Source organism: Pezoporus wallicus, unplaced genomic scaffold (genome assembly GCF_028554395.1).
Source record: "Pezoporus wallicus isolate ANWC-B61680 ecotype Strahan unplaced genomic scaffold, APGP_CSIRO_Pwel_v1 contig_8705, whole genome shotgun sequence".
NCBI classification, from domain to species: Eukaryota; Metazoa; Chordata; class Aves; order Psittaciformes; family Psittacidae; genus Pezoporus; species Pezoporus wallicus.
In genome coordinates, this window is record NW_026638439.1 from 3609354 (window position 1) to 3636715 (window position 27362).

The 27362-nt window shown below is 50.4% G+C and overlaps 1 protein-coding gene across 1 annotated transcript in view; it reads left to right on the forward strand.

Annotated features, from left to right (window-relative positions):
* Nucleotides 1-24913, forward strand: part of CUX1 (cut like homeobox 1) — a 325959-nt gene extending 301046 nt beyond the window's left edge. The window contains exons 16-24 of the mRNA XM_057410776.1: nt 14933-15069; nt 15538-15604; nt 16754-16866; nt 17421-17537; nt 19689-19772; nt 20074-20130; nt 22431-22511; nt 24300-24364; nt 24790-24913. Coding sequence (XP_057266759.1) covers nt 14933-15069; nt 15538-15604; nt 16754-16866; nt 17421-17537; nt 19689-19772; nt 20074-20130; nt 22431-22511; nt 24300-24364; nt 24790-24850 — 782 coding nt within the window. The 3' untranslated portion in view covers nt 24851-24913. The remainder of the gene's footprint in view (nt 1-14932; nt 15070-15537; nt 15605-16753; nt 16867-17420; nt 17538-19688; nt 19773-20073; nt 20131-22430; nt 22512-24299; nt 24365-24789) is intronic.
* Nucleotides 24914-27362: the final 2449 nt, after the last annotated feature.

Genomic DNA, 27362 nt, shown 5'->3' on the forward strand with positions numbered 1-27362 from the left:
AAGTAATGCTTTTAGGAAAATGTGTATTAGAATAATTTTGTGTTTTAATTAAAAGGATAAAAAGTTGGAGGAGAAGGAATGCCAAAGAGTAGCACGGTGGCTTTTTACCCTCTTCTTTCACTGCTTACACGGGAAATAAGGTGTTCCAGGCGCGTGTGATGTGGGGCTCACCTCACGGGGCAAGCGTTTTGTAGGGCACAGAGCATGGCAGCAGAGTCCTCCCGACAACATTTCTTTTCCTGATGGATAAAAGCACAGGCAGTTTTCAGAAGATCAGCAATGCCAGAGTCTGGTTTTTCCTGATGTTCTCTGGAAGCAATTTTATTTTCTTTTTCCGTTTCGAGTTCTATGCTCTTACTCAGCTGTGGATGAAGGGCCCAGGCTATTTTAACAGAAATACCTTTATACTGCAGTTAATATTGTCAATTTTTTTCTCTCTGGATGGTTAGGGAAGAAAAGAAAGTGTAGTACTATGTTTGCTAAAAGCAAGGGAAGAGTATCCCTTGGCAGAGGGGCCGTACAATGGGATTGTCAATATGCTTCCATTTTTAAGGATACAAATTTCAGCCAACAGAATTTGCACGTGTAATGGCAGAAATGCATTTAATAACAATTGCTGTTGATGACATAGAGTTTGACAATTTTATTTATTCATGTGTAAAATGCCTATAAACAGAGCCACTCTTTAAAGGAACCTATACCAGTGCACTCTGCCTGTATCATGCATTAGTGAGTCCTTCAGTAATAAACTCCTTGCTGTGATAGGAAAAGATCTATCTTATGGCTAAAAAGAAAAAGCAGTTTATGTGCCTTTCTCATTAGGTGAAAGATCTTTGCATTATTTTTAACTTGTTCATAAGTGAATGGTGTAGAGAAAGGGGCTCACGAACATGACGGAATTCTATGCAATATTCTCTGATCCAGTTACTTAAAAGTTGCTGGTTTTCAGTGCTTTAATGGAAGAAATAGGACGTTAGAGAAGTGTGGCATTCTGGTGGTAATTCAGACTCCAAAGTTGATAAATTCATAGGAAATAGGATTGAAGGAAATCTGACAAAATAATGTCAGGAAATAATGGAAACCGCTAACAGTGATTGCAGTCCCCTACTAGAACAGCTGCCGGCACAAGTCAGTCATTTTCCATCTTAAAATTAGTAATTTCTGGTATTCTTAACAATCATATGAAATAAAAATGCTCCTGACAAAAGCAGGGCAGGGTAGGGAAAAAAAAAACCACAGCATTTTGACCATATATCCATATATAAATTAAGAGAGTACACAAAGTAATGGTTATAGACACTTCTTTGCACTCAAATTTAAACTGAAGTCTCAAAGTAATCTGGACCGGTGCCTTTAGCAAGGTTGCAAAGAGATCAGTAAACTTGGCATTTGTGGCCAGCCAGAAGTAAAGTGGTGACATTTTTACCATGTAGATGGAGGGCACTATTTTTGCTTCGTTTGTGTCTCTTCCTAACAAGCAGGTTTCTTAACTTCTCTCTTCTTTCTTCTTCCCCCAGTGTACATATCCTCACGTATTCTCTGTCTTACAGCCACTGTGTGTGGCTGAGCTGTGAGCAATTCTTGAAGAAGACTATCAGAAACATGCGAGGTGGAGAGGAAAAGTTGGATCTTAGGTGGGGGCTGGATATTAGCATCCACTAAAACCAAATCACATCTTTCCCGTGAGTGAGTGGCAGTTTTGGCCCTGATGAGACAAGCTGCTTATAGCTTCGTACTCCTACATTTAACACACAGATAAAATGGCTGCAGAGCAGTTCTCAGTTCACTCCTGTGTTGACCTGCTGCTTTCCCCTGGCACTTTCTGCTGCCCCACTGTTTGAGCATCAGGATTTTCTTCCTTTGTGTTGCATATACAATCAACTTCTTAAAAAATCTGGAATTTAAAATTCTGTAGAAACCAAACACTTCTTTCCCCAGCAGTTTAAAATCTTGCTGAATGTTTTTTATTTGCAAGGAGAATCACTGGCGTGGAAAGCAAGAGGTCTCAATTTCTCTTCACCTTAACCTTCTTAGTTTGAATAGTGATGTAGCAGCCCCTGTCTCCTTCATGTATGTATCTGAGCTCCGAAATTTAGAAGCATTATTTCACCAATTTGTTCTTTCCTTCCCATCTCTTTTATGAGATATATTGACTATGCCATGTACAAAATAGAGTTAATAATGAACTTTATAGCAAGAAAAGCCCTTTATGCTATGCCTAGGGACTGGTTTGTCCTACATGACCAGGTCATGTACTATGCCCTACCCTATTAATATGCAAAGCTTAAAAGTTTCATGCTCTGAAGGTGAAATTTATCCTTTTGGAGAAGGTTAGCGTTAAGCCTGTGCACTTAAGTTTCAAAAAGCCTTAAAAGCAGGTATGTAAGTGGTGCCATCTCCTCAGGGATGACTCCCCCCCCCCCCCCCAGCCAAGTTGTGTGGCATATGTAAGATAACTTATTAGTTGTAAGGTCATTTTGCAGTTGAAGAAGGTCATTCACTGAACTTTAATAGCCTTCTCACCAGCATCCTCTGGTACCAGCAAGGGCTGGTTGGAGGCCTGATTCCCTGGCTTTGATTTTCACTGCTATTCCCAAGCATGTTCTGGCATTAAAAGGAAATGTCTCCTTTTAAGAAATTGATCAGATTATTGTATTTTTCCTTGCCCAGCTCTTCTGTGAAGGACAATTGCGGCCATTTTTCAAGCTTGCTTTACTCACAGTGAGTTCAGTAGATTTTTGCCACAGTTCTATAGATGTCTTATAACCGTTGGTTTCATAGTATCATTTCAGTTTCCTTACATTTTGAAACAGCCAAATGCTGAGATTGACTGATTTCTCCACCCTAATGAAACGGTGCAAGAAACGGTGCAGCAAAAATAGATGCCTGAAGCCCCCATGACATCGTGTCTTTCACGTTTTGTTTGAAGTTTAGAGGTTATTTGTACTCTGTGGTACACTCTTCATCCAAAGATCCTTGGAAATGGAGAGTCATGCCAGGAATTTCCTGCTGTTACGGTGACATACCTGGTTTTGCATGGTTACTGTGTAATTCTGTGGTAGTGTTCTCTAACAGCGCAACCTCTCTACTGGCAACAAGAATAGCGGCGTTAAGTTGCGTTGTCCTCTTCTGTCTATGCGGGTAATTAATATGCATTTGTAGGAGTTGTTAAATTTGTGTATGTACAGGATTCCAGTATGGAAAAGCCCCTCTGTGTATGTGGTATTTGCGTGCTTGCCCTTAATGGTGCAGTAGAATTGCTACAGCCAAATTCATGAAATCATCTGGGGTGTAGGTGAGTGAGGGCTTAAAACCAATATGTATTTTGATTTCTAGAGGATGCCATTTTCCCACTTGTCAGATAAGTTCCGTGATGTAAAGAGGGAATTATCCATCTGAGAGATTGGATTGTGTGAGCTACGTGGCTTTAGCTAAAGAGGAGGGGGAAGATCACATTCAGAATACACCAAAATAATTCCAAGGGTCTGAGAAGTGCAAAAGCCAAGCCATTTGAAAGGAAGGGCCAAACCTTGACTGCAGTATCCTGTAACAGCTGGTCTGGAGGTTTTGCTTTGATGCGCCCTCCAAGAAGTCAATATGCTAGATACTTGTACATGTAAAATACACTCTCCCCTATCTATGTGCAGTTGAACAGTAAAGACATATTTAAAACAATCACCAAAACAGCTGATCAGTAATAAGCCAAGTAGTGACTTAAAGCAGCAATTCATTCTTGCTCTCCCTAAGCTGAAAATTCAAGTATTCTTAGGAATGAAATAGAAATCTGTGTTATGCAGCTCCTCTCAGGAGGCGAACATCTGTGTTTCCAAGACGAGAAATCAAACTCAAACTTGGCACTTGACTTGCTCTGAAGTACAATCTTATCTCCAAGTAACTTTCCTACAATCGGTCTTTCAGTCAGACTTCTCTAGCTTTTGTTAGCTTACATTAGACCCTTAGTGCTATTTTGATGTATTATTTATATGTGGGTAAATTATTACTAGCTTTAAAAGTGTTTCCAAAGTACCTAGTTACCTCTGGATGCTAGTACAGGCTACATGGGAAGTACTTGAGCATCTAGTTTGTAATGGGTTTGTGTGGGGAATAAGCAAGGCCACATCTGTATCGTACTTTTCTTTTTCCTTGATCAGGGCTTCCATTTCCTTCTCGTCTCCTCTAGAGAGATGGAGATCATGGATCAGTTCTTTTTTTCCTGTGTGGGAGAGGTTTTGGTTTAGCTTGAAATGCCTTTATTTTCATTCAGTAGGCAAGTCACCAAACACCTGTATGTTACCCCATTTCCCATTCAGTTTTTTAGGTTTTGCTACTGACCTAACTTTCCTATTTAACAAACTTTCTCTACTTGGAAAGCTATGTGCCTTAATTCCGAATCTCTTTGTGGAGAATAATCTAAAGCACAGTGATCTAGATTGCAGCTTTCACAGCCACTTTTCATTGGGGGGGGGGGGGGGGGTGTGAAGCAAGCACCCATCAAGGAGCGTTTCAGTGGCCCGACACGAGTTGCCCCGTTGCTGATGAGCACTTCAAACACTGTGTGAAGTCTTTGTGCAATAGCAGTTCTCGCTGTGCGTTTGGAGGTTCGTATCCCGGCTGCCAAACGCAGGCGAGCCCAAGCTCTAGTTTAGGAGAATTCAGGTTCCTGGGGAAGAACAAAGTACATATCCGTCTGGGTTGGCTCCAGCAGCACGGTGGGGTCTCGGGTTAGAAAGTCCACCATCACCCACAGTGTGCTCGTAGGGCTCAGTCTCACCCAGCGTACTCATCGGTCTGTCAGCATTCAGGAAACACTTGTGGACTTCAGCCATTGCTAACTGTGACCGTGTCCTCTTGTGCCGTTAGTGATACACCCTGTCTTCGTTTCCATGCCCAGAGCCTCGTGGTCTCTGAGTGGTGAGGCACTATAAAGTCATTCCAGTCTTCATTTGGTTTTGTTAAGAACAGGCTTTCACCCACTGGCATCCTCAGCCCTTACCAGCGCTTGTATGTTATTTTCCAAGCTTGCTCTCTCTACAGCATCATAAGGTGAAGTATATAAAGGTGGTTTGTAATTAGGAAAACAATCTAATATGTCCTATTTATGAGATTAATTTTAACAGTTGTTTTTTTGAAGTTTGTTTTTGTTTGATACAAACACAACAGGAGGATACATATCCCCTAAATGGACGTTGGAGAAGGTCTGGGCTGTCCTAGCAATGGAGCGGGAGGTGTTGGCTCATCGTAGTATCCATATCATGGTGCCCCTGTTGTGTTTTCTAGAGCAATCATTTTCTTTTTTTAAAGTATTTTTATCGAAATGCCTAATAAATAATATTATTTAAATAGTTTTAAAATAATTTAGGACTGAGAATAAGAAGCCTCAGTTGTGAGAGAAGAGACGTAAAATATACAGAGAGAGAAAATACCCTTAGCCTCCTAGAGCCTCTACTGAGAATGTCATGAAGATGCAGTGCCCCTTTGTCAAAGTACATAGTGATTTACTCGAGAGTGTTAATTTAAAATGAGAGACTGGTTTCCTGTGATGTTCATCTTTGTTGGCATATGTTTGAATTTCTGAATTCAGAGCTGATTTTCTTCTCACTCAAAGTTGGTCAAGGAAAAAAGACAAAAATCACCTTGTGCAGCAGCAGCTTTTCCTGGTGTGAACTCTGGAAATACATGTTGTGAATTGATCTCGGTCACGGAGGAGGTGGTTAGTTTTGTTGCAGTGTCAGAACACGTTCAGACAGGCTCTCCCTGGCTAGGTCACCCTTGGCAAGTGAGCAAGAGAAAGAGCTGCATTAAGCCGAACTAAAACCTCTTGTGCTCAAAATTGCCCCTGCTCATGGCAGGGGGAGCGTGTGTCTGCACGAGGGATGATGCAAAGGGCCTCTGGTAGCACCGACCCGCTCAGCCCCGCAGTACAACCCTACGGTGGGCAAAGACAGGCGGTGCTGAGCTAGTTGCAGGGCACATCAATCACCACTTCTGAAGATCTGGAAGCAAATTTGCACTTTGCCTTTCGAGGGGGTCCCACTAAAAACCATCCGATGAATGTCCCACGCGAGGTTCTTTCCTTCTGGCGTAGTCTGGGAGAGTCAAAGGGAGAGAGAGACACACAAAACAAAAGCCCTCTGGTAATCATTGGATAACCTCTGCGACACAAAAAGGTTGTTCCTGTCAGAACCCTCTATGCATTTCTGTGTTGAAAAGCGTTTTCTGCCCTTCCTTTTGGGAAAGCAGCACTCGCTGGGAATGCTGCGAGATTGTCGCTGTACGAACCTGGACGATAATTCCAAAGCAGATGGAGGCTGGCTGTGGAGGGGGGGGAGGGAGGGGGATGTTCTTTTCTTTCTAATTGTTTCCCTTATGTCCCTTTTCATTTATTATTTTGTTCTGTTTTTTCTTTTTTTAATGAAAAAGAAATTAACTCTTTGCATTTGTGCAATAACTACTTGCCATGAGAATGGGCAGTCCTTGGAAATGCCCCGACTACTAACACAGCACAAGATGAACTCAAACAGAAAGTGGTGTACTTTTTCCTGAGAACCTTTTCTTTTTTTTTCCTTGGTTTTTTATTTTTAATAATAAGCTCAGTTCCCCCCCCACCCCCCAGTGTATTTGTGGTGTCTTACATTTTTAGCAGTATTTTCTACTTTTTTTTTTCCCTGTAACGCACTAAGTCTTAGGTGTTTTTAGAGCTCGTTTGTTATAGTCACAAATCACAGGTTGAAAAAAGGAGGAAAAAAAAAAAGGAAAAAAAGAAAAAAAAATCCTCACAAAGACCCAATTGACCAAAAAGGAAAAAAAAAAAAAAAAGTCTTTTTTTTGTTGGTTTTTTTTTGGGTTTGTTTTTTTTTTGTACAAGTAGCTTTGAGAAGCCCACGTTGTGTTGCTGTGACTCATCTTTTGTAACATTTTATTTCTTGGTATTTGTTTAAACATAAAGAAAGTAAGAGTTTATATGGCTGGCAGTAGCAGGGCAGCGCTCCCTCCGTCAGCAGAATGGCATTGTTTCTTCTGTCTTTGTTTGGTTAGCCATATAATGTTTGTTCTCAGCACTGTACAACGGTCCCTATATGATATGGAGAAGCAATATCACTGTATGAAACTCACACGATGTATTATTATTATTATTCACTAGCACCCTAGGTGTGATAATTGAAGTAAATATCTTTTATACAAACACAATTCCGCGTGGGCTGTCTTTATTAAGGTGAGACCTGAGTCCCAAGCAGCAAACATTTACATTGGTGGTTCTGGTTCGGTGATGCGCAGGGGATGCAGGGGGGGGTTGGTGGGGATTTGTGTTTCTCCAGGGGAGGAAAATTTGCTTTCTGTGTATCAGTTTCCAGGGGGAGGAGGGAAATGTTTTCAGTACCTTAAATGCTGAAGTGTTGCATTTCCACACTATCCTTTTCCCAGTGGAATTCAAGTGTGACGGTTCCTGCTGCAGTCAGTGGGAGGTGGGCACCTGCCTTCATAGACGAAACAGATGGATTTGGGGTCTGAGACTGCAAGGGGGATTGCTCTAAGCACCATAACCATGTATTAGCTGATCTTAAGAGATTCAAGACATTGTCTGAGGTTAGAAATGCTTTAGATTCAAAACTGAAAGGGTAAAAGAATTTTCCCATGTATTTGTCTCTCTATTTTTACAGATACTTCCTATAAACTCTAGTGCCTTATGATAAGTTGTTCCTATAAATGTGCTCAATCTTTACAGAGCCTTGAGTTTGAAATGTGGTGAGGAACAGTTGTTGTAATCAGTTTATCAGGAATTATCTTTTAAAAACTAGTAGAATAAATCTCTAGCTTGAATACTTTGGGATTCAGATAGAGCATGTGTGTGTGTGTGTATGTGTGCACTTGCCTGTGTGCTGCTGTTTTACCTGGTGTGCTCATGTCTGTGTTTTAATTGTGAATTGAAGTTGATTTGGGGCCATTTATACTTATTTACATCATCTCCTGCAGTACATATCATATCTTTCCTACCAGGCTGCAAGTTCTTGTGTTGTGTGCCTCCTTGTGGGCTCTGGTCCTGTTGAATAGGGTTTTTAATGCCTTTATTTCTTTCTACATGTCTGTTTTCTGCTTTTGAAATGTCTGTGACAGGTTGTTCCAGTTGATACAAATGTTCGGGGTTTAACACCTTTTCTTCTTCCCCTACTTTTTTAACCACTGGTCAAACTGTTGGTTGCTATAAATGGTATTATCTTGTATAACTTGACCCTAATCATTTTAATCTTGATACTAAACAGCTACACTTCCAAAGTGCCATGACTCAAGTTGATTAATTTGTGTATTTATAACCTGCACTTTTCTTTAGGTATGGTGGTATCGGCTCGACTCTGAACTACTAAAAGCACACACGTGGTTGTAAGCAAAAGCTGCATTATACTTGTGAAGGCACAGACCTGATACAGCAGAAGCTGGAGAGGGTTCATTGTAGCTCAGAAGCATGCATCCAGGATAAAAACAGTAATCTCCAAAAGTTTATTTTTGGAAAACTAGGAAGGCAAGTGAAGCCCCAAGGATGCATCTCAGAAGTCAGGAGCAGATACATACGGTCTGCCATGAATGTAGTTGGCACTTCCATGATAGCTTCATTGACAGCCCTTCAGAAGGTGCTGAAAATCTCCTTCTCAGAAGAAGTGCATGCTGTGTGTTCCCACAGCCCCTTACTGGTTAGCACTGGGCACAGCTGTATGGCCCCACTGTCCTGCTGGTAAAAAGCTGCTTCTGGAGTTAGGTGCCATAGCAAGGGAGAGGTTTTATGTAGGAAATACTACAGGCATTTGCTGAGTTAATGGGACAAATCCTTGTTTATGGTGTCCTTAGGTGCAGGAATAAGTAAGTCCCCTGTGAGCACCTCAGTGCCACTGGTACTGGCCATGTAGTAAGAGGCAGTCAGCAAGAGGTAATTTGTCTTTCAGTGGGAAGAGGGCTATTTTTTCACGTGGCATCATGTTCCCACCAGGTGAGAACAGCCCACGAGCAGCTGAGGTGGTGCTTGTGGGTCCTACTTCTTTCCATTTCGAAATGCAATCATTTTCTTCTAAGTATTTCTGGGTTAAGTGGTGAAGAAATTGTGCGCTTGCCAAGAGAGGGCTTCAGAGAACAGGATTTGATTACAGTAGAGCGTTTTATTTTCTTCTTGCTCCAAGCTATGGGAAACTGATAAGAAAATTCAAACTGTTCTCTTGAACTCTTACTAGTTACCCATGTAATTATCTTCGTATCCTTGGAAATAATCCCTTCTTCTATGAAATCTCTGTCGTTACAGGGTGAATTTATTAAGCAGCGCTGTGATTCTTTGCTGGGGGCTGTTTATTTTGGAGTGGCTGAGCCAGGAGGGAAAGGGAAGGAGGAATCCTTCAAACCTTCCCTTCCCAGCAAGCCCTCCAAAAGGGAAAAGAAAGGGGGAAAAGGAGGGGAGGGAGCAGAAATCTTGCCTGCACCTCTTGTGCTGGCAGAGGAACGCAGAGAGCTGGGTAGGGAGCTGCTCACCCAGCACTCATCTCCCTGCAGTTTGTAGCTTGTTTTGCTCATCCCCAAAGCCGCTTTCACTGGTGTTATCTCGGGGCACTGATGAAAAGGGCTACAGGGGACTCAGAGAGGATGCTCATGTGCTGTAATGAGTGTGGCAGCTTAGGGTGAGAGGGCTTTTCCCTGTGCTCCCAACCCAGTGCCACTTGGGCAGATGAAGTCTCCAGTTTTGTCCTCAGGTCGGTGGATGTGATCTGGTTTCTACTGTGCCTATTTTTTCTTATCTTTTTTGGCATCACAGCCAAGTAAAAATGAGGAGGGTTGTTCCTGCTGCCTTCACTGCTGCCAGTCCCAGCCCTTGCTGTCTAGGACTGCACGTCTGCATGCATCCCTTAAGGTTCTTGATGTCTTCTCTTAGAGCCTCTATACCTGCAGAGCAGCCTCACCACTTCATTCTTGGAGCTTTTCTAGGGCTGGTAACTGTGGCTAAAGACTTAACTAGGGTGCTAGGAGTTGCAAATGGCTTTCAAAGGTGTCGTCCTTCCCTTTTCATCATCTGCTTTCTTTTTTTGCCCTTTTAGAAACCCTGTAGAAGGTCTGGTCAAAGAATAACCTCATGGCAGGTACAGAGGTGATAAACAAGCACAGCCTGATTGCTACCCATAAGCAAAGTTGGAGGCTGATCTCTGGAACACTTCATCCCCAGTATCCTTATTCACTTTTGGGAGATTCTTGGCAGAATATATTCCCTTCATGTGATGGTGATTTTTCATAGGAGGTGAGGTGCCCCTCAGCTGGGCTTTTGTGCTACAACCTGCTCTTCAGTCTTTACTTCTGAAGAGATTTGCACCTCAGAGGACTCTGCTGGGATTGAGACAGGGTTCTGATGCCTTGTAGAAAAGAAACATTCAATCATTCCCTGCTGCCTTGTCCTGTTTCTCAGCCTATGACAGCTCACAGCAATGGTGGCCCCAAGGAAAAGGCTTTGCATAAAGCTAAGATTGAGTGACTCCCACACAAGTCTGGCCCATGCAGAAATGCTGTCCCACACTGTGAAAAGGTCAAGACAGAACTAGAACCATTGAGCTGTACAACACTGAAAGGCCTTTGACAACCTTCCTGTTGCGGGAAGCGTTTTGGCTCTGATCTTTCTTCCTTGGTGTATTCATAGAGTAAAAAGAGGACAGAGCAAATCATCTGGTTGATCCAGGATTGAATCTGCAGCCTAGAGCCTGTCCCCCTCATCCCTTCAGCTAGAAAGCGCAGAGGCAAGTCATCTCCCTTTGATTCTCCTGGACGGGGAGCAGGACTGGGGGCAATCACAGTACTGTCTTTTCCAGACTTCCTTAAAAACTAAATGCCAAGTATTTCAAGAGCCTGCAGTCGTGCCTTAGTTTATGTATAAACCTGGGAGCTCATCGGGTAGAACTGGAGGTAAGACTTTGTGGGCTTGAAAACATTCATGGCAGAGAGGTGCCAGAAAGCCCCAGCGCTCATTTCGGCATAGGGAAGAACGACAGTTTCAACTCCTAAGTAATGTCCACAGCAACCCAGATGTTAACAGGAGTAGCCCAATATGGGGAAAGGTGAAAGAGCTGGAACCATCAAAGGGCCCATGGCAGACCCAGCTCCCGGAGCTTTGGCTCCCACTCCTCATCCTGGCACGCTCAAACAGTGTTTGTGTTGAGTAAGTCTCCAGCTTTGTGCCTGGGTTTCTCAGCCTTCATGTCAAGATACTCCAAGATTTAGTTATCTTGCCATCATCTTCCTTCCAGTCAATGAAGTAGCTTAAACCCTTTGAAGTAGTGGGTTTCAATGCACTTCAGTTGACTTCTGAGAGGGTAGTTTTACAAAGCATGCCACATCACCTCTCTTTTCTTATTTCTTTACAGTTATGTAAATTCAGGGAGGCCAGACAGTAATGGAGGGAGATTAAAAAGTTACCATAAGGCAAATCAGGGTGTGAACTTGCAGAGCATCAGCTAATTTGCAGTAAATGCCCCTGTGTGTGTGTGCTCCTACCTGGCAGCTCCCCTCAGCAATACCACTTGCCTCTCATTTCCTTGGGGCTCAGAGGATGCACATGAGCAGTTACTCCTGTCTCATGGATGTGTAGCAAGTTACAGCCTATCTCACCCCAAGGTGATTTATTCATCTGTCTGTATCCTCAGTAATCAAGCCACCATCTTATGGAAAGATTGCCTCTCATTTATTTATGTCTGGCCTTATAACTTCAAACCAAGTTGCTTGTGCGTCTTAATTTTCTCCATCTGTGAAAACAGATGCTGTTTATTTTGGATGATTTGCCAAGGGAGTCCAATTGCTGGGGCTTGTTACAGGAGTCAAAGTTGCTGTTGCTCCATGACAGCACCGGGCTCGCTGTCTCGCAGCCGCTGCGTCTGCTGGGCTCGGTGCCCCCCGAGGAGCCTGGGGCTCCAGGACTTGTTTCCCTCGCTATTCACTGCCAGGGTTTTACCTTGCAGCTTCCGAGCTGTCCACGGGGCTATCCACAGGGACAGCGTGAGGCTCAGCTCAATCCTTTATGCTCGGTTTAGAGGACATCACAAGAGCCCATGCACAGCTCTATAGTCCATCTGCTCTGCCACCTTCCAAAGGACTCCCAAGGCAGTGGAAGGCCCTTTTCAGCAATAGCCCAGTCCCAGCTCCTTGTTTTCTGTGCATCAGACAAGTCAAATCCAGAGCTGCCTGTGCCAAGGCAGGGCAGGTGACTCTGCCCTCGTTTGGTTGCCCAATTGCCGCACTCCTTCATAAGGTGATGGCAGTGTCAGGCCCATGGCCTCCGAAGTCAGGGATGACAGAGCCTGAGGCTAAAGATACCTGGTTTAAAATCCCCGTTTCCTCAGCGCTTCACCGTCTTTGTCCCATTGTCTTGTGCAGAACCCCTCCTCCTTCTGCAGCTTTTGAGGTCTTTGCACATCTGAGGGGTCAGAGCAAGGGCTTTCCAGCACAGCCGCTTGGAGCACACAAAGGCAGAGGTTCTTTTGCTGGCTCTCAATGCTGGAGCTGACCTGCATTGCCAGCAGAGCCGTCCCCTGCTGCCAGAGGTGAGGAGTCGCTGGCAGGGCAGTGAGGAGCTCGCGGGTGGCCACTGCCCCTTTGAGGAAGGAAGTTATGATTAAAGGAAGAGCCACCAGGAACCAACTGTGCAGGGGCACTGAGGGGGACATGAGAGAGAAGTTCCATGCGGTTTGGTCGCTCCAGTGTCAGACGTGGGTCTGGTCTTCTCTGTTTGTAGACGCTCAGATGGTGAGGCGGTGAAACCCAAGGCCAGGAGGGATGCAGCCTTCGTTAGAACCTGGAGATGTGTTTCTTTGGTGCCCCTTTCTTTGTCTTCCTGAGCAAACTGAAAATCTCGGTCCCTGTAGCTCAAAAGCAAAAGAGCTCGAAGAGAGAAACTCAGGAGCCGGGATCCAGGATGCCAAAGCTCAGCTCTGCAGAGGATTCTGGGGCAGGATGGGAGGCAGGGAACGTGTCCTGCCCCAGCCAGCCTCTGCTCTGCTCCCAGCTGAGCACAGCATCGGGCCCTTTGCACGATGATCAGGGCTGCCTTGTGCAGAATTGGGCCCCACAGCCCACGTTTGGCGGGTAATAGCTTCCCAATTACATTTTAATGCAATTTAAGGAGACAGCCAATTAAATAATTAACCGTAGGGAAGAGGTTTTCTGCTTTCCAAGTCGTGTTAATGCAGATATTTAGCATCGGGCCACCCAAGCTCCGGGAGCAGGCAGCGATTCCCCATTTCTTGAGAAACACTGACCTCCAGTGGGGCTGCGCCTTCATCACAGCCGCGCCTGCCTCTTCCTCGGCCTTTTCTCTGGGGCCTAGAAATGCAAATATTCAGGGGGAAAAACCCTAAATCCGTGCCTTGTGTCTGAAGCGTGTGTCTGCCCTTCCCTGCAGGCAGGCCGGCTCCCTTCCGAGTCACACAGGAATTGCATGGATGACAAAAAGGGGGATATCCGCACCGCTCTGGGGGGAAGCAGCATCGCCTTTGGGCAGGACTTCATCTGAGCCCCCCACTGCTGGCGTTCTGAGGCCGGCCGGGCTCTGCAGGGCGCTGAGCCCCATGCTAGGACCCCCATACACATCGGGTTGGGGTGCATGGGGCAGCTCCCAGCCTGGCAGGACTGGGAGAGCTGGAATCGAGCTGCACTCGCTCCGCACCTCTTGTCTGAAGCCTTGAGAGAGGGTAGAGGAGAGGCCCTGCGGGTGCAAGAGGCTGCCCTCGCTTCTCCCCCTGCTTCCCAGGCAGCCTTTGCACCTCCTGCTCCCTGGCTGCCGATGAATGAGGATGGTTTTGCCTTCCAGCCGTCTGGAATTTAAGGGAATAATTACAATGGGAATTATCAGGGAGGGACTGGAACAGCCGGGACCTGAGCTTTCACCCACCTGGAAATCCAGGCTCAGAGGGATGTATCCTGCATCCCTGCAGCAGAGAGGCTGGCGGTGCACAGCGCAGGGGCTGAGCCTTCCTATGGGCAGGTTTTCCAGCCAGGCTCAGACACTGCTGGCAGCAAGGGAGGTGAAGCAAGTGGATTTCTGCTGCGGGACAGGGCTCCTGCTCGCTGATGCTCTGTGTTTCGGGATGGGTTTGCAAACGGAGCGAGGCGCTTGCCCCGCGGTGCTGGTCCTGTGCTGTGTGCTCTGGCCCTGACGCATCCCGCTGTTGCTTCACATCTGGGCCGGGGTTATACGAGGGGAAGGAGAGGCTTTTGCTCCTGCAGCATTCCAGCCAGCGCCTGTTGTGGTTTAGGGCGTGGGTTTGACTGGGGGGGGCAACTGGAAAAAGGGCTTGTTTGTTCCAAATGGGCTGAGCGGGACGCTGGGGGCTGCACGGCCACACACAGCCCCTGGGGCAGGATCGGTCCCACCTGAGCCCCTCCTGGGACACGTCTCCCCCCCCCCTGCAGCAACCATCGCCCCCGTATCTGCCTGTACCAGTGCCCATAGCCTGGGATGTGCTGCTCACAGCCACCTCCATCACGTTTTTGCCCTTCAGAGCAGAGCCAGGGCCAGTTCATGGGCTCAGTTCCCCTCATTCCTCCCCAGGTCTCCCCACTCTGCCCAGGATGCTGCGGGGTACCCCTGGGGCACCAACTGTATCTTGCTGATGCGTGTGAAGCAGTCGCACAATGCAAGCAGCTGCCTGCTTGCTTTGCCAATGGCATTGGGATGCAGCAATGGTCCTGATAGGGATGGCGCTGGGGCATCACCAAGGTGGGCTGCACCCCTGGTCCCCTTTGCGTGGAGCAGAGCAGGGGTTGCTGGTGGGGTCTCCCCTAGAAACAAGGAGAAAATGGGGAAATGGGGCTGTTGCTTGGTTTTGGTGCCCCAGGTTGGGGTTTCTCAGCTTTTCAGTGCCCGCTTGGCAAAACCCAGGTGTTTGGGCCACCCCTGGGTGATGGCCCCGGCTCTGTCTTCCAGTGCGCTGTGCGGAGCTGCAGATCCAGCTGACGGAGGCTGTGTCCACACTGGGAGGCCAGAAGGAGCTCATCGCCAAGCTGGAGCACGACCTCAGCACCATCCAAGCCCTGTCCGCCGTGCATCGCCCGGATGCAGAGGTAACCCGGACCCACGGTGCTGGGCTCCAGCAGTGGGCAGGGACCTCTCAAAGTAGCCCCAAGGGCTGGCTATCACTGGTGGAGGGCTCAGCAGCAGGCACAGGGGTGGTTTCATCACCTTCTATTTACTTGCTTTTTCTCCTCCTTTTTCTTTCTCCCTCGTGACTTACCCAGCAGATTGCATCATGCCCATGCCATGGGGGTGGTGCTGGCACGGGAAGGGTTGGCAGTAGTGGCATCCAGGGACTGTCCAGCCCTTCTCCTTCCAGGACAAAGGATGGGATCACAGGGTTGAACACCAGCCTGTGTTGTCTCAGTCTTGGTCCTTGCAGGGTGCCTGCCTGGCACCAATGCTTCCCACAGGGCTGTGGGTGCCAGGGTGGTTGCAGGACCCAGGAGGGGTTTGCTTTGACCAAGCACCTTCGGGTGGGTGGGAAACGCTTCATCCCCTCTGCTTGTGCTGCGCAGGGAGCGGCGGAGCCCGGCCTGGAGAAGATTCCTGAGCCCATCAAGGAGGCCACGGCGCTGTTCTATGGTGAGAGCTCTGGGTGCTGGTGGAGACCACGCGGGTGCTGTGGGCAGGGTGGTCACCCCTGGGGATGCTGGCGAGAGGATGCTCCTGAGCAGGCACAGACGTTGCCCTCTCAGCGTGTCCTTCACTGGCACCACTGATGGGTTATCCATGGTTTGCCTCTCCTCCGGCTGCTCCCGAAGCGCTGCAGTGGGCACCTGCCAAGCCCCCAGGTTGAACCAAACACCCTGTGCTTTGGCTCCTGCTCTTTCCACACCAAACCCCTTCCAGAGCCATTGAGATAAACATTTCCTTTACATTGGCTCCTGCACCAAGATCTGCAGGGGAAAATGAATCAAACAAATAGCAACACTCTGGAAGAAACCCATTTCCTTCCCTTTTTACTCTCTTTTTGTCGTTGTTGTTGTTTTCTTTTTGTTTTGAAAGTCTTTTGAGGTGATAACCAATATCACAGCAACAGCCCCAAACAACCTGCAGCCACCCATCCTGCTCAATGAATAGCTCCTCTGTGCAGCCATTGAGTCACGGCCTCAGGGACATAGTTCTCCTTGGCCACAGATGCCTCCTCCCGTTGCTGGGAAGACAGAGCCAGGAGGGATGGCCACAGGCCCCTGACACCTGCAGAGCCCTGCTGTGGGGGGCAGGCATGTGGGGCACCCACTGAATGGGGCACAGCAAGCTGGTGATGCTGCAGGTGAGCAGCCCCTGCCCTGCTGGGATGGCTGAAGGAGGAGAAGGCACAAATGGGGGTGACTGTTTCGCAAGGAGGGATGTGGGAGAGAAGAGAAAGTGATGGAGGGGCTGTTTGTGGCACTGGGTCTCTTGTTAGGGCTACAGAAGGTACAGGGGAGGGACAGGCGGGATGGGGGTCATGGGAAGGCAGCCAGGGGTTGTACCAAATACAATGGGTCTTCCCTGGGGAGTGAACCTGTCCATTCCCAGGATAAGTCCCCCACCAATGAAAACCAAACCATCAGAACTAGGCCGTGCTGTAACAGCAAAGCGCCAGGACAGAAACGGGGTGCTGGGCATCACCTACACACGGTGCCCTCCGGAACAGCGCCTGGGTGTCAGAGGGAGGACCTCGAGCACAGCCCGGGGTGGACGGTGGGCATCTGCTGGGTCACCTCTCATGGCAAGCGTTGTCCGCAGGCCACCCGCCGTCCCCTGGCACTGCACTCCCCGAGGGGCAGGTGGACTCGCTCCTCTCCATCATCTCTAGCCAGAGGGAACGCTTCCGGGCCCGGAACCAGGAGCTGGAGGGGGTACGTTGGGTGCGGAGGGTGGCAGCGGGGCTGCAGGACCGTGGTCTGGGGCTGGCTGCTTTAGTGACCTGCAGGGAGTTTAGGATCAGCACCCTGCAAGCAAGAGAATGATCCAAAGCCTCCACCAGCCCGTTGGTGATGCTCCAATTCAAGGGCAGCTCCAAATCCGTGTCACCTTGCACGTGTGCTTGGCCGCCTGGCACAGCATTTGGGGGTGCAGGATAAAAGGCACACAGGGAACATGGTGTGGGGTAAAAACCCAACAGCTCCACAAATTGAAGTTCAGCTCAAAACAACCTCTCCAGAGCCAGCAGGTTGGCTTTGCATCTCAGCCACCCACAGCCACCTTTGCTGCCCTTCTTCATCCACGGAGGGATCAGGTTTGTCAATGGTTCAGGACTGGGGGCCCTGTTTGGGAGCAGATGGGACAATTTGGGAGCAATTTTAATTCAAAGCCTGAGGACTTTAATCACTGAGTGGGGACTGAACCCGGCTGGATGCACCAAACCAGCCCTGGCCTCGCTGCTGACGGCCCCCTTGCTCCCCCCATGCAGGAGAACCGCATGATGCAGCACACGGTGCATGCCCTGCAGAGCGAGCTGGACAACCTGAGAGCTGACAACATCAAGCTCTATGAGAAGATCAAGTTCCTGCAGAGCTACCCTGGTCGGGTGAGTGTCTGCCTGGCTGTCTGTGTGGGTTCACATTGGCAGTCACACCCCAAGCACAGACCATTACCCTGTGTGTGCAGGATCAGTGGGGAAACTGCACGTTACCCACATGCACCTTGCATGGAAGTGATACAACTGGAACTATTAGGGGTGGAAAAGGGTTCAGTGTTATCTCTAGGAGCAGGTACCCAGCCTCTCTGCCAGTTTCTAACTCTGCTGGAGGGTGTCTGACATCTTTGATGCCAGAATAATGGCACCAAAGATGTCCCATTCCCCCCCATGAAAGAGCTACTGCAAACCCCTTTGATGCTCACTGCCAGCAGCGTGATGCTCCAGCAGACAAGTCCTTGATGCTCCTGCCTGACCAGGCAGCAAATGGTTAAATCGGGGCCTTCTGCAACAAATCCCTGCAGTTAGAGCCTGGAAAACGATTCATACCTGCGCTCATTCCCACCACCCTGGATTTCTTGTGGCCAGCAGAGATTGCTGCTCAGCTTCCCACTCCCGTGGGCAGAAACCAGCCCAACCCAAACCAATCCCAGTACCGCCAGGAGGAGGCTGGGAAGGGGCCAGGCTTTGCTGGAACCTGCTCTGCTTGTGCCATGTCCCTCAGGGTTTCATCCCTGCACGTTCCTGGGGGTTTCCCACCTGGAGAGCTCACAACGGCAACCACTTCCTTGGCGGGAGCTGGGCTACCATGGCCTCGGGCTTTGCCTATAGCTGCCCAAGTGACAATAACAGGGGCTGGGATTGAACGCCCGCTCCGTGCGCTGCCTGCCCTGGATCCCCCCGGAGCTGCTGCCTTTCCGTGCTGGCTGAGCCTGTTCTATTGATGGGTGTTTGAACAGGGGATGGGAACCTCCCGCAGCAGCGAAGGACCTTATTTGGTTCTTGTGTCTGTGTCTGCCATGGAGCAGGGTCAGCCCCTGGGACATTTTTTGCCTGTTTCATCCCCGTGTTTATCAGCTGCCGCAAGGCAACCCCTGAGTGCCATTCACATGAGCTAAAGAGCAGAAGCCTTCGCCGCCGCCGCCGCAGCAGCGCGGGGGGAATTGCATAATTCCCACCTCAGCGGGCATGTGACACGTTAAAAATACCAGTCCAAGATCATTCCATAGGGCAAGGCTGTAGGGAATCCGTGGGCCCTAAAGCGGGAGCTGCTCTCATCGCTGGCTCCTGCTGACCCACGGATCGGATTGCGGCGCGTAAGGGCATATTTGCTAAAGGTCTGCGTGCGGCCGGGTTTACCCGTGGTGACACCGGGGAGGACAAGCAGCGGCACACAGGAACGGGGCCAGAAGGACCTCGGTAAATGTCAGGCATCACCGCGCTGGTGGGGCAGAGCGGGAGGAGGAACGGTGCTGGGGGAGATGGGGCTTGGCACCGGAGCCCTTCAGTAGGGCTGTCACTGGGAGCCGAGGCTTGCACCAGGCTGTGGCCGTGGTTGGTGGCACCACGTTGCTTCTTCCAAGCCGTTTTTGGGTAGGAATGATGTGGAATCTCTAATTCTCATGACCTGCAGGGGTAGGGCTGGAGAAAGGAGGAGCAGGGATGTGCAGGATGCATGAGCTCAGGGCTCGCTGCTGCTGTTCCTCCTCTGTCTGTCCCAGGAGAAGTTTAAAGCTCAGCCTGTCTGAACCGACCTAAATCCTTCCCTTCTTCCAAGGAGTGTTCCTCATCCTCCTTGCCCTTTGCCCAGCTAACAACAGCTGTAATGCTTAAGCAATGGTTTCCACCTCCTAAACCACTGTCTCCCTCCTACCTGGTCCAGCAGCAAAGGAATGCAGAGAGGGATTTGCCCTAGCCCAGGTGTTTCCAGGTAGCTCTCTGTGGTGATACAATGAGTATTATCTCATGGAAAGGACAAAAAATAGGGAGACGTGAATGGAATCCCATGGAAGAAAGGACTTTGTTAAATAGCTCTGGTTGTGCTTCTCTTTGAAGGGGGCAGATGCTGTCTGCTCCATGGGTCAGCTCTGGGCTGTGCTGCTCCATCCTTTGGGGGTCATTTCATTCCAAATGAGCTGCTGTGGGGAGCCAGGGGGGGCTCTGGCCCTGTGCTGGGTGTCCACACTTGCACCGAGGGGATAGGTACCAGCAGCTACGCCAGCACCGGTACCTGGAGATCTCACCTTGTCTTTGCTCCCGCAGGGTGACAGCAGGGATGACACCGAGCAGCGCTATTCGTCCCAGTATGAAGAGCGCCTGGACCCCTTCTCCTCCTTCAGCAGGAAGGTATGAACCCCCCCAGCACCCTCCCTCCACACCAGCCCCTCCATTGCCTCCTGCAGCAGGGGCACTCAGCATCACAGAGCACGGCTTTGCCCGGCGTAGGCAGGGAAGAGGCTTTGCAGCGCGGTGCGGTCGAGGAGCAGGTTGTTCCGCTCAGTGTCTGGTTGTGCACATTGTACCCACACAATGTCCCCTGTGGCTGTGTGCATGGGGCACTGGGAGCAGCCCGGGGCACGGGGCTCCTTCTCTGATTTGCACACCCCTTTGAGCCTCAAAATCAGCTTCTTGTGCCTTTTCCTTGCAGGAACGCCAGCGGAAGTACCTGAGCCTCAGTCCCTGGGATAAAGCCACGCTGAGCATGGTGAGTGGTGGTTTGGGAGGATTGTGGCACAGGGAATGCTGCTGCTGGGCTTGGCCCCAGGAGGGATGTAGGCCATGATGTGGCTCACTTTAGGAGAGCTCACTTTCCTCTTTCCTTCCCGTTTCCCCAGCTCCATCCCACAGCATCCCAGGGGGTCCTGCCTGGAGTGGGTGACCCAGCTCCAACGCAGCCAGTGACGCCACAGCCCAGGTCATTGCAGTGTCAGGGCACAGCTCCGGAGCTCAGGGACAGTTTGTGTCTCAGAGGATCATTGGGAACCACCACCCCCCAGGCCATGCCCACAGCCTCCCCCGGGACAGTGCTGGGAGTGGGGATGCGATGGGCTGCGGGAAGCAGCTCCCAGCATCCTCGGGCATCCAGGGGTCCTTATCACATCCTCCATGAAAACCTCTTCCTGAGCCCTGACCCTTCCTGCTCTGGTTCTTCCTTCCAGAAGGGCATCAGGGAAAATACTGGGGAGCTGCTGATGCCTGCAGCACAGAGGGTCCCCACCTGGCCCTGAGCAGCACCCCTCCTGCTGCTGCCATGGGTTCTGGTTACCACCTCTTAGTGGTGGGTGCTACTTTCTGAGCTAAAAATGTGGTTATTGACAAAATCTGACTTAACATTTGAATGTGGAACGTGAGCAGCAGGTTCTGGTGGAGTTAACCCCTGGTTATCCTGCGCAACAGAGGTTAATGTGGGACCTCTGCTCTGCATCAGCCACAGAATGCAGAAATACCTTGTAATGAAGGCAGAGTTGTCATTTGCATGAAAATCAAGCAAATGCCAACATGAATATGGATTGGGTGGCGTGCCAGCCCCACGGAGAATGCATGAAAGGCGTTTACAAAGGAAGGGACTATGGGGAGTCATTCCTTGGGAATATTTAAGAACATAATCTTGTTTGTTACAGCAGCCTCCACTGTGGCCGTGAATAGCAAAGAAGATTTCAGCCCAGAATGGGTTTGGTGGGAGCTCTGTGGGTTTTAATGCCAGCTTTGGAAAGCCTGTGTGCTGGCTGGGGAATGTCCATAATGAATCCCTAGGTTTTACAGAGGCATGAGAAGTTGCCATGTAGGAAGGTGGGATCTGTCCTTCACAAGCTGCTTTTCTAGGCTGTGGTTACCCCTGGCTTTGGCTCTTTTGAAGGGATGGACATGAAGGTTTTCCCACTGGGACCATGTCCAGCCACAAACCTCCCCTGTGCAGCACAAGGGAGAGCAGCCTGGGTCTGGCAGCAGCTCCCTTCCAATCAGCAGCTCAGCAGTGACTGCATTCTTGAGGGCTTCCCTTTTCCAGGGTGCTCAGCCCTTGCTGCACGTGGCTCTCAGCAAGCTGCTGCCAAAGCTGGGGGGCTCCACACTGTACAGAGCCTTCAGTCCCACTTTACCAGCTCTTTGCTGCCCGTGGATCCAGAGGCATGGAATGGGACTGTGGTTGCTTTAGGCTGAGCTGGCTGGAGGCTCACAGGAGGGATGGCAGGAGGAGGTGGACGAGTGCAGAGTGGGCACCCCTAAAACGTGCCAAGGTGCTTGGAAGTCTGCACCATCACTGTGGGTCTGGCTACGGAATCATCCTTTAAGTCATCCATAGATTCATAGAGTGGTTTGGGTGGGAAAGGACCTTGAGATCATCCAGTTCCAACCCCCTGCCATGGGCAGGGACACCTCACACTAAACCATTGGCACCCAAGGCTCTGTCCAACCTGGCCTTGAGCACTGCCAGGGATGGAGCGTTCACAGCATCCTCGGGCAGGCTGTTGCTGGAGCTGGGGCACAGGCAGGGCTGTGCCTGGGGAACACCAGTGCTGGGTTTGCTCCGTGTTCCTGCCGAGGAGGCAGCGAGGGGACGCTGCAAAGCACAACTTCCTTGAGCTCATGCATTAAGGATGTGTGAGACTTAATTACAGCTGGCGCTTCCCTGCGGAGCCACAGGCAGGCACTGAGTCAGGGCTGGGAGCGAGTAGAGCCGGTGGAGGGACCTGGGGCACAGGGGGCTCAAAATGACCCCTGTGAGGGTTTTCAGTGCAGGGGGGGGGACCACCCTGCAGTTGACAGCTCTGAATTCACCTTTATTTGGGCATTTTGGGGTGCAGGGCATAGGCACATGTGCCAGTCACCATGCTTGGAGATGGGCACCGATGGCAGAGCATCCCACCTCACCTGCATGTTTACATAGGGCCCTGCAGAAACAGGGTCCCGGTCCTGGCCAGGGTCTCTCCGAGCCTGTGCACGGGAAGGTCTGGTTTCCACTGACCCACATTAAAATGGGATTTTCCCGTTCTGCTCTTGCTGCAGGGGCGGCTCATCCTGTCCAACAAGACCGCTCGTACCATTGCCTTCTTCTACACCCTGTTCCTGCACTGCCTCGTCTTCCTGGTAAGCGGGGGGGCCACAGCAGGGTGGGCACCCCAGTAAGATGTCAGCAAGCATCCCATCCAGGGGGAACGTTTTCCTTTTTAAGCCATTATGCCCAGCAAGTGCATTGCAGCTGGTGTACCTCTGGCTCCAGAGCATGAGCAGCACAGGGACACGGACCTGTCAGTAAATATCCCCCTTGGCTCCACGGGGAGGGAGTGGGCACCCTCCAGTGGGCATAGGCTTGCCTGAGGGCAGGAGATGGGAGCTGTTTGTGGCTTTGGATCATGCCTGGAAACAGGCCCTGGGGTCACCATGCTGGGAGCTCACACGGGGTTTAGCACATTTACATGCAGGTCTGGTTCCCCAGCCCTGTGTGCAGGCATCGAGCCCTGGGCTCAGCAGGCAGCACAGCACAGCCCTGATTGATTCCTGTGATGCTAATGCCATGGGTAATGCTAGGGATAAATACACACACACACACCCCCCCCCAGTGCCTGCTTCTAGACCATGTGCATTTCCACCTCTCTATTTCTGGGTACAGCCCTTAACCTCCTGCATGGTGGAGCTCGGTCACGTTTGCTGCCTCTCCGGGTGATGAGCTCTGGCTCTGCATTCTGCTGTGCAAGCTCTGGTTCTCCCCATGTTTCTTCCTTGCCCTGTGGCTCTGTTTGTTTGTCCCTAGTTCTCATGTTTCTTCCACTGTATATTAGGGCTGGAAGTAGAGGTTTGGGTAGGAACAGAGGCTTGAGCCAGCCCGAATCCCCTGGGAGATGGGCATGGTGCAAACTCCTCCACAGTTGCTGGAAGCTTATTTATCATTTCAGGGAGAAACATAATAAAAACCCCAACAAAACCCAAACAAATCATAAATAATTAAATGATGCAACGAGATGAAAGACAAGTCAAAAATATTTCTCTCCTGATCTCAAAGTAAACCTGATTTTGTGTTATTTTGAGGAAAGGAGAAGTTAAACCTCATTAAACTTTAAAGCTCTAACCTATAAAAATGAGAAGGTGAGATTTATAAATATTAGATGGCTGGGATGATCTTCCTTCACGCAACACAAAAGGGCCTGGAAGCCACCACCCAGCCCTGCAGCAGGAGCAATGTCTTTGCTCTAATTCCAGAGACACCACAGCCTTCACCCCTGCCCAGCCGCTGCCTTCTGCCTGCTGTGATTGCAGCGAGCCCTCATTTGCAGCCGGCTGGCGGCTGCTGGTGCAGTTACGGTGCTGCCCTGGTGATAGATAACCACAGCTTACCAATCCCCAAGGCCTGAACACATCAGCCTGCGGTGAGAGGGCTGCTCCCTCTTCCCAATCCCCAACCCCAAACCACCACCACCTCCTCAGACCGCAGCTTTGAAATGGAAACCGGGTGGCACAAAGGGGAAAAGAAGCCAAACCGAGCAGTGACCTTCCTTAAGCCTATCCCAAACCCACGGCTCCATCCGTGTGCAGCCTCGAGCGCTCCCGCCTTACCCCAAACCGCAGCGGCAAAAATAAGCCATGGAAAAGGTCACCCTGACTGTCCTGAGGGCATCCCCTTGGAGCACACGCTGGGTTTCTGCATGATGCTTAATGCAAGGCTGCAAAACCAGTTTTACCCAGAGCACTGCTTTAGGTCTCTGCTTGCTGCAGACAAGGCATCTGCAAATGGGCTTTTGCCCATAGCCATGGGGATGGGACACCAGGGATGGGACGGAATGGGATGGGATGGTGCAGTGGTGACAGAGGCTGCTGCAAGGGCAGGCAGAGATGGGCAGGGGAGAGCAGAGCTGATTGATTGTGTTTCTTACTATGCAGGTGCTCTACAAAACAGCCTGGAGCGAGAGCGTGGGGAGGGACTGTGCTGCCTACTGCGCTAAGAAGTGAGTGTGGGGATAGGCTGGGGCAGCCTGGGAGCAGGGTTTGGTGGGCTGAGCATGGTGGTTTGCAGCAGATACTTTGGGCACCACTCGGTGCACCTCGGTCCTGGAAATGAGGGCAGTTCGTTGGGTTTTAAACCCTTAATCCAATGAGGATGAAGGGGGAGAAAAAGCGCACGGAGCAGGGCAACCGCGTGTCTTCAGCCGTGTGGTGTCCAAACCCCTTCCAGGGAGTTCTTGCCCAGTGAGGAAGCCAAATGTGGAGAGCAGGGTCAGACCCGTGCCCAGGCTCCAGTTGCCCCGGGCAGCTCCCAGGCGCTGCTGCCCGCGGCTGGAGCCAAGCGCGGTGCTGTTTATCACCCGCAGCGCTCAGGCACCGAAGCGCTTCAGCCCCTGCTGTGAGTTAACGCGCTCTGTCCTTTCCCCAGGTACGCCGACCACATCCACAGGTTCCACAAGGATGGGGATGAGGGTGACATGTGGCAGTGACGGCTGGAGACAACCCCGCTGGCGCCAGCACCCCCTTCACCCCACAGCAGGACCTTGCCCCTTCGCTCCTCTTACTATAGCTTTGCTTTCTGCTTCGTAGGATGGAGGCATTGATCCTCCCCTGCTCCCACCCTTGGGAATCAAAAGCCTCAGCTAACAGAGTTGTTCTATGGGACATGGTGTTTCCAGCTCTCCCTCCCAGAGGAGGCTGCAGCACTGCCTGTGTCCTCCTGATGTCCCAGAGAGCTCAGTCTTTACCAAAATACATGGGAAACACAAAAGGTACCTCTCGGATGCAAGCTCTCTTTCCATCCTGTTTTGAGCCCAGTGCAACGCTGAGTGGACTAAATTTAGCCAGAAACTGGGGAGGATTCCAACCCCCTGAACTTGCATTTTGAAGTGTTGTGATGTTTGGGAAGTCCCATTTTGCTCTGGTTTACTGATGTATCAGAAGGGAAGCAGTCCTGCCGGGCTCTGATGGAGCAGCAGGTAGACATCAGCCATCCCCAAAGATGGGGTTGCTCAGCACATTGCATCCTCACAGCCTCTCGGGTCCAGAGAAGCTGTTGCTTTGTCCTGTGCTGCATCCCAAGGGCTTTTCAGGACCTCTTGCAGTGCCTTGTACCAGGTTACTGAGCACCAGCCCATGGCTTGAAAACAACCTGGCTAATTGGGGCCTAATGGGACTTAATGGGCACGAAGGGAGGTGTTGGTGGTCAGGACTGATCTCACAGGGATGCTCCAGACGCTCTCCTTGCTGAGGTGCTTCTGCTGAGCATCGGTTGCTCTTCTGGGTGCAACGGCTTCACCTAATCCCAAGCAGGATCTGCCTCACACGGGGCTTGCTCAACATCTGACCCTCTTAGGGAACCACAAGTCAAATGAAGCAATTGCTGGTGGTGGGTGATGAACGCTTGGCTGCTAATTTGGGTTGATTTGGGGAGACAGAGGCGATGGGAGAGATTCTGATTATAAAGAGCAGGTCCCAGCACCCCCTCAGCTTCACTGCATGGTGCAGGAAGATCCTAGCTTGTTAGAGCGGTCCTCAATTAAAAACTCCCCTCTGAAGACAGCAGAACAGGGTTGTTTCCAATTAATATTTCATTACAGACTCAGATCTATTCACATTCACACTGCTGGGAAGCCAGGGCCTCGCACGGAGCGTGCAGGCAGCCACAGGCCTCACATCTGCCCCAGGCAGCCCAGCTTTATTTATAGGAGCTGTGGCCCACGGCAAAATGTAAAATACTCATGAACTGAAGGGATAAATCCCAAGGGACCAACCGGCATCTGTCCCACTTGGCACGGGGGAGACCAAGCCCATCCAGAAGGGAGGCACCGTGGGGTGAGATGCCAGCAAGGGGATGATGCTGCTGCATGCTGGGGACCTCTTCATAAACAAATCAACTTCGGATGTGGAGGAGATGAGCTTTTGCTGTCTGAAATCCATAAGTGGGAAACGTGATCCGGGGAAGGGTGGGATGCTCAGTGAGGCTTTGTTGGGAAGGTTAAATTTGCTTTTTTTAGAAGCTGTATGTGGTGTCTTGGAATTGCAAAACTCCCGCAGCTATGCACACTTGTACTGCTCATAAATGACTTAAAATAGTTGTGGAGTTCTGTGGGGCAAGCGATAAAGTAAACTTAGACATGCATTGACCAGGCGCTTTTGTGCTTCCTTTCCTTTTTTCCTTCCACTTTTGATATTAAACAAGGGAGAAATGTCCTGCCCGAGCCCAAGGGCAGAGTGTGTGGCTAATTTTAGAAACCCATTACAGCAGCTAAAGGCAGTGATGTCTCACAGCACCGGGAAGGGCAGGACCTCTGTCCCTGCTTGCTGGAGCCGTCATCCCAGCTGCAGTGAACAGCAGCATCCCACAGGCCAGGCAAAAGGCTCCCAGCAAAGGAAGGACCACAGGAGCAGAGGGGCTGGAGCCCAGGCAGCCTCCCAAAGCACAGATGCTCTGTACTCAGCCCCGTTTTCGGCTGGGTTCAGAGCACAGCCTGGCCCTTGCTGGGTCCCTGCCTTTTGTAAGAGGCAGGGAGGGGAGATGGGGAGGGGGATTTTGGCTAATTCGATTTAAAGCCCCTTTTGTTCCTGGGTGACTCAAAAGAAAAGGATTCCAGCGACCCCTCGCCCCCCACCTCACTGTTCTGATTATGGGGAACAATTTTAGGTAGTATTGACTGATGGGAAAACACATTACAGGAGAACCTGTGATTTTTATACCCATTCAACCTGCGAAGCTTCCATCCCATCTCAGAGACCCGGGCTGGGTTTCAGGGGGTGGTTGAGCTCCATATGGTAATAACAGGCTCCTGGGGAAGCCCGGCTGGGTAATTAGATAACAGGCTGCTCACATCTGGGTCACAAGTTCAGGTTTTGCCGCGGGCAGATGAGACGGCAGAGAAATCACTGCCAGGATGCGACCGATCTGTCTTGATCTGCAGATGCAGCACACACCCCATCTGCTCCCAAAGGCGAGGGGCCACATCCAGCTCCAGCCCCACACCA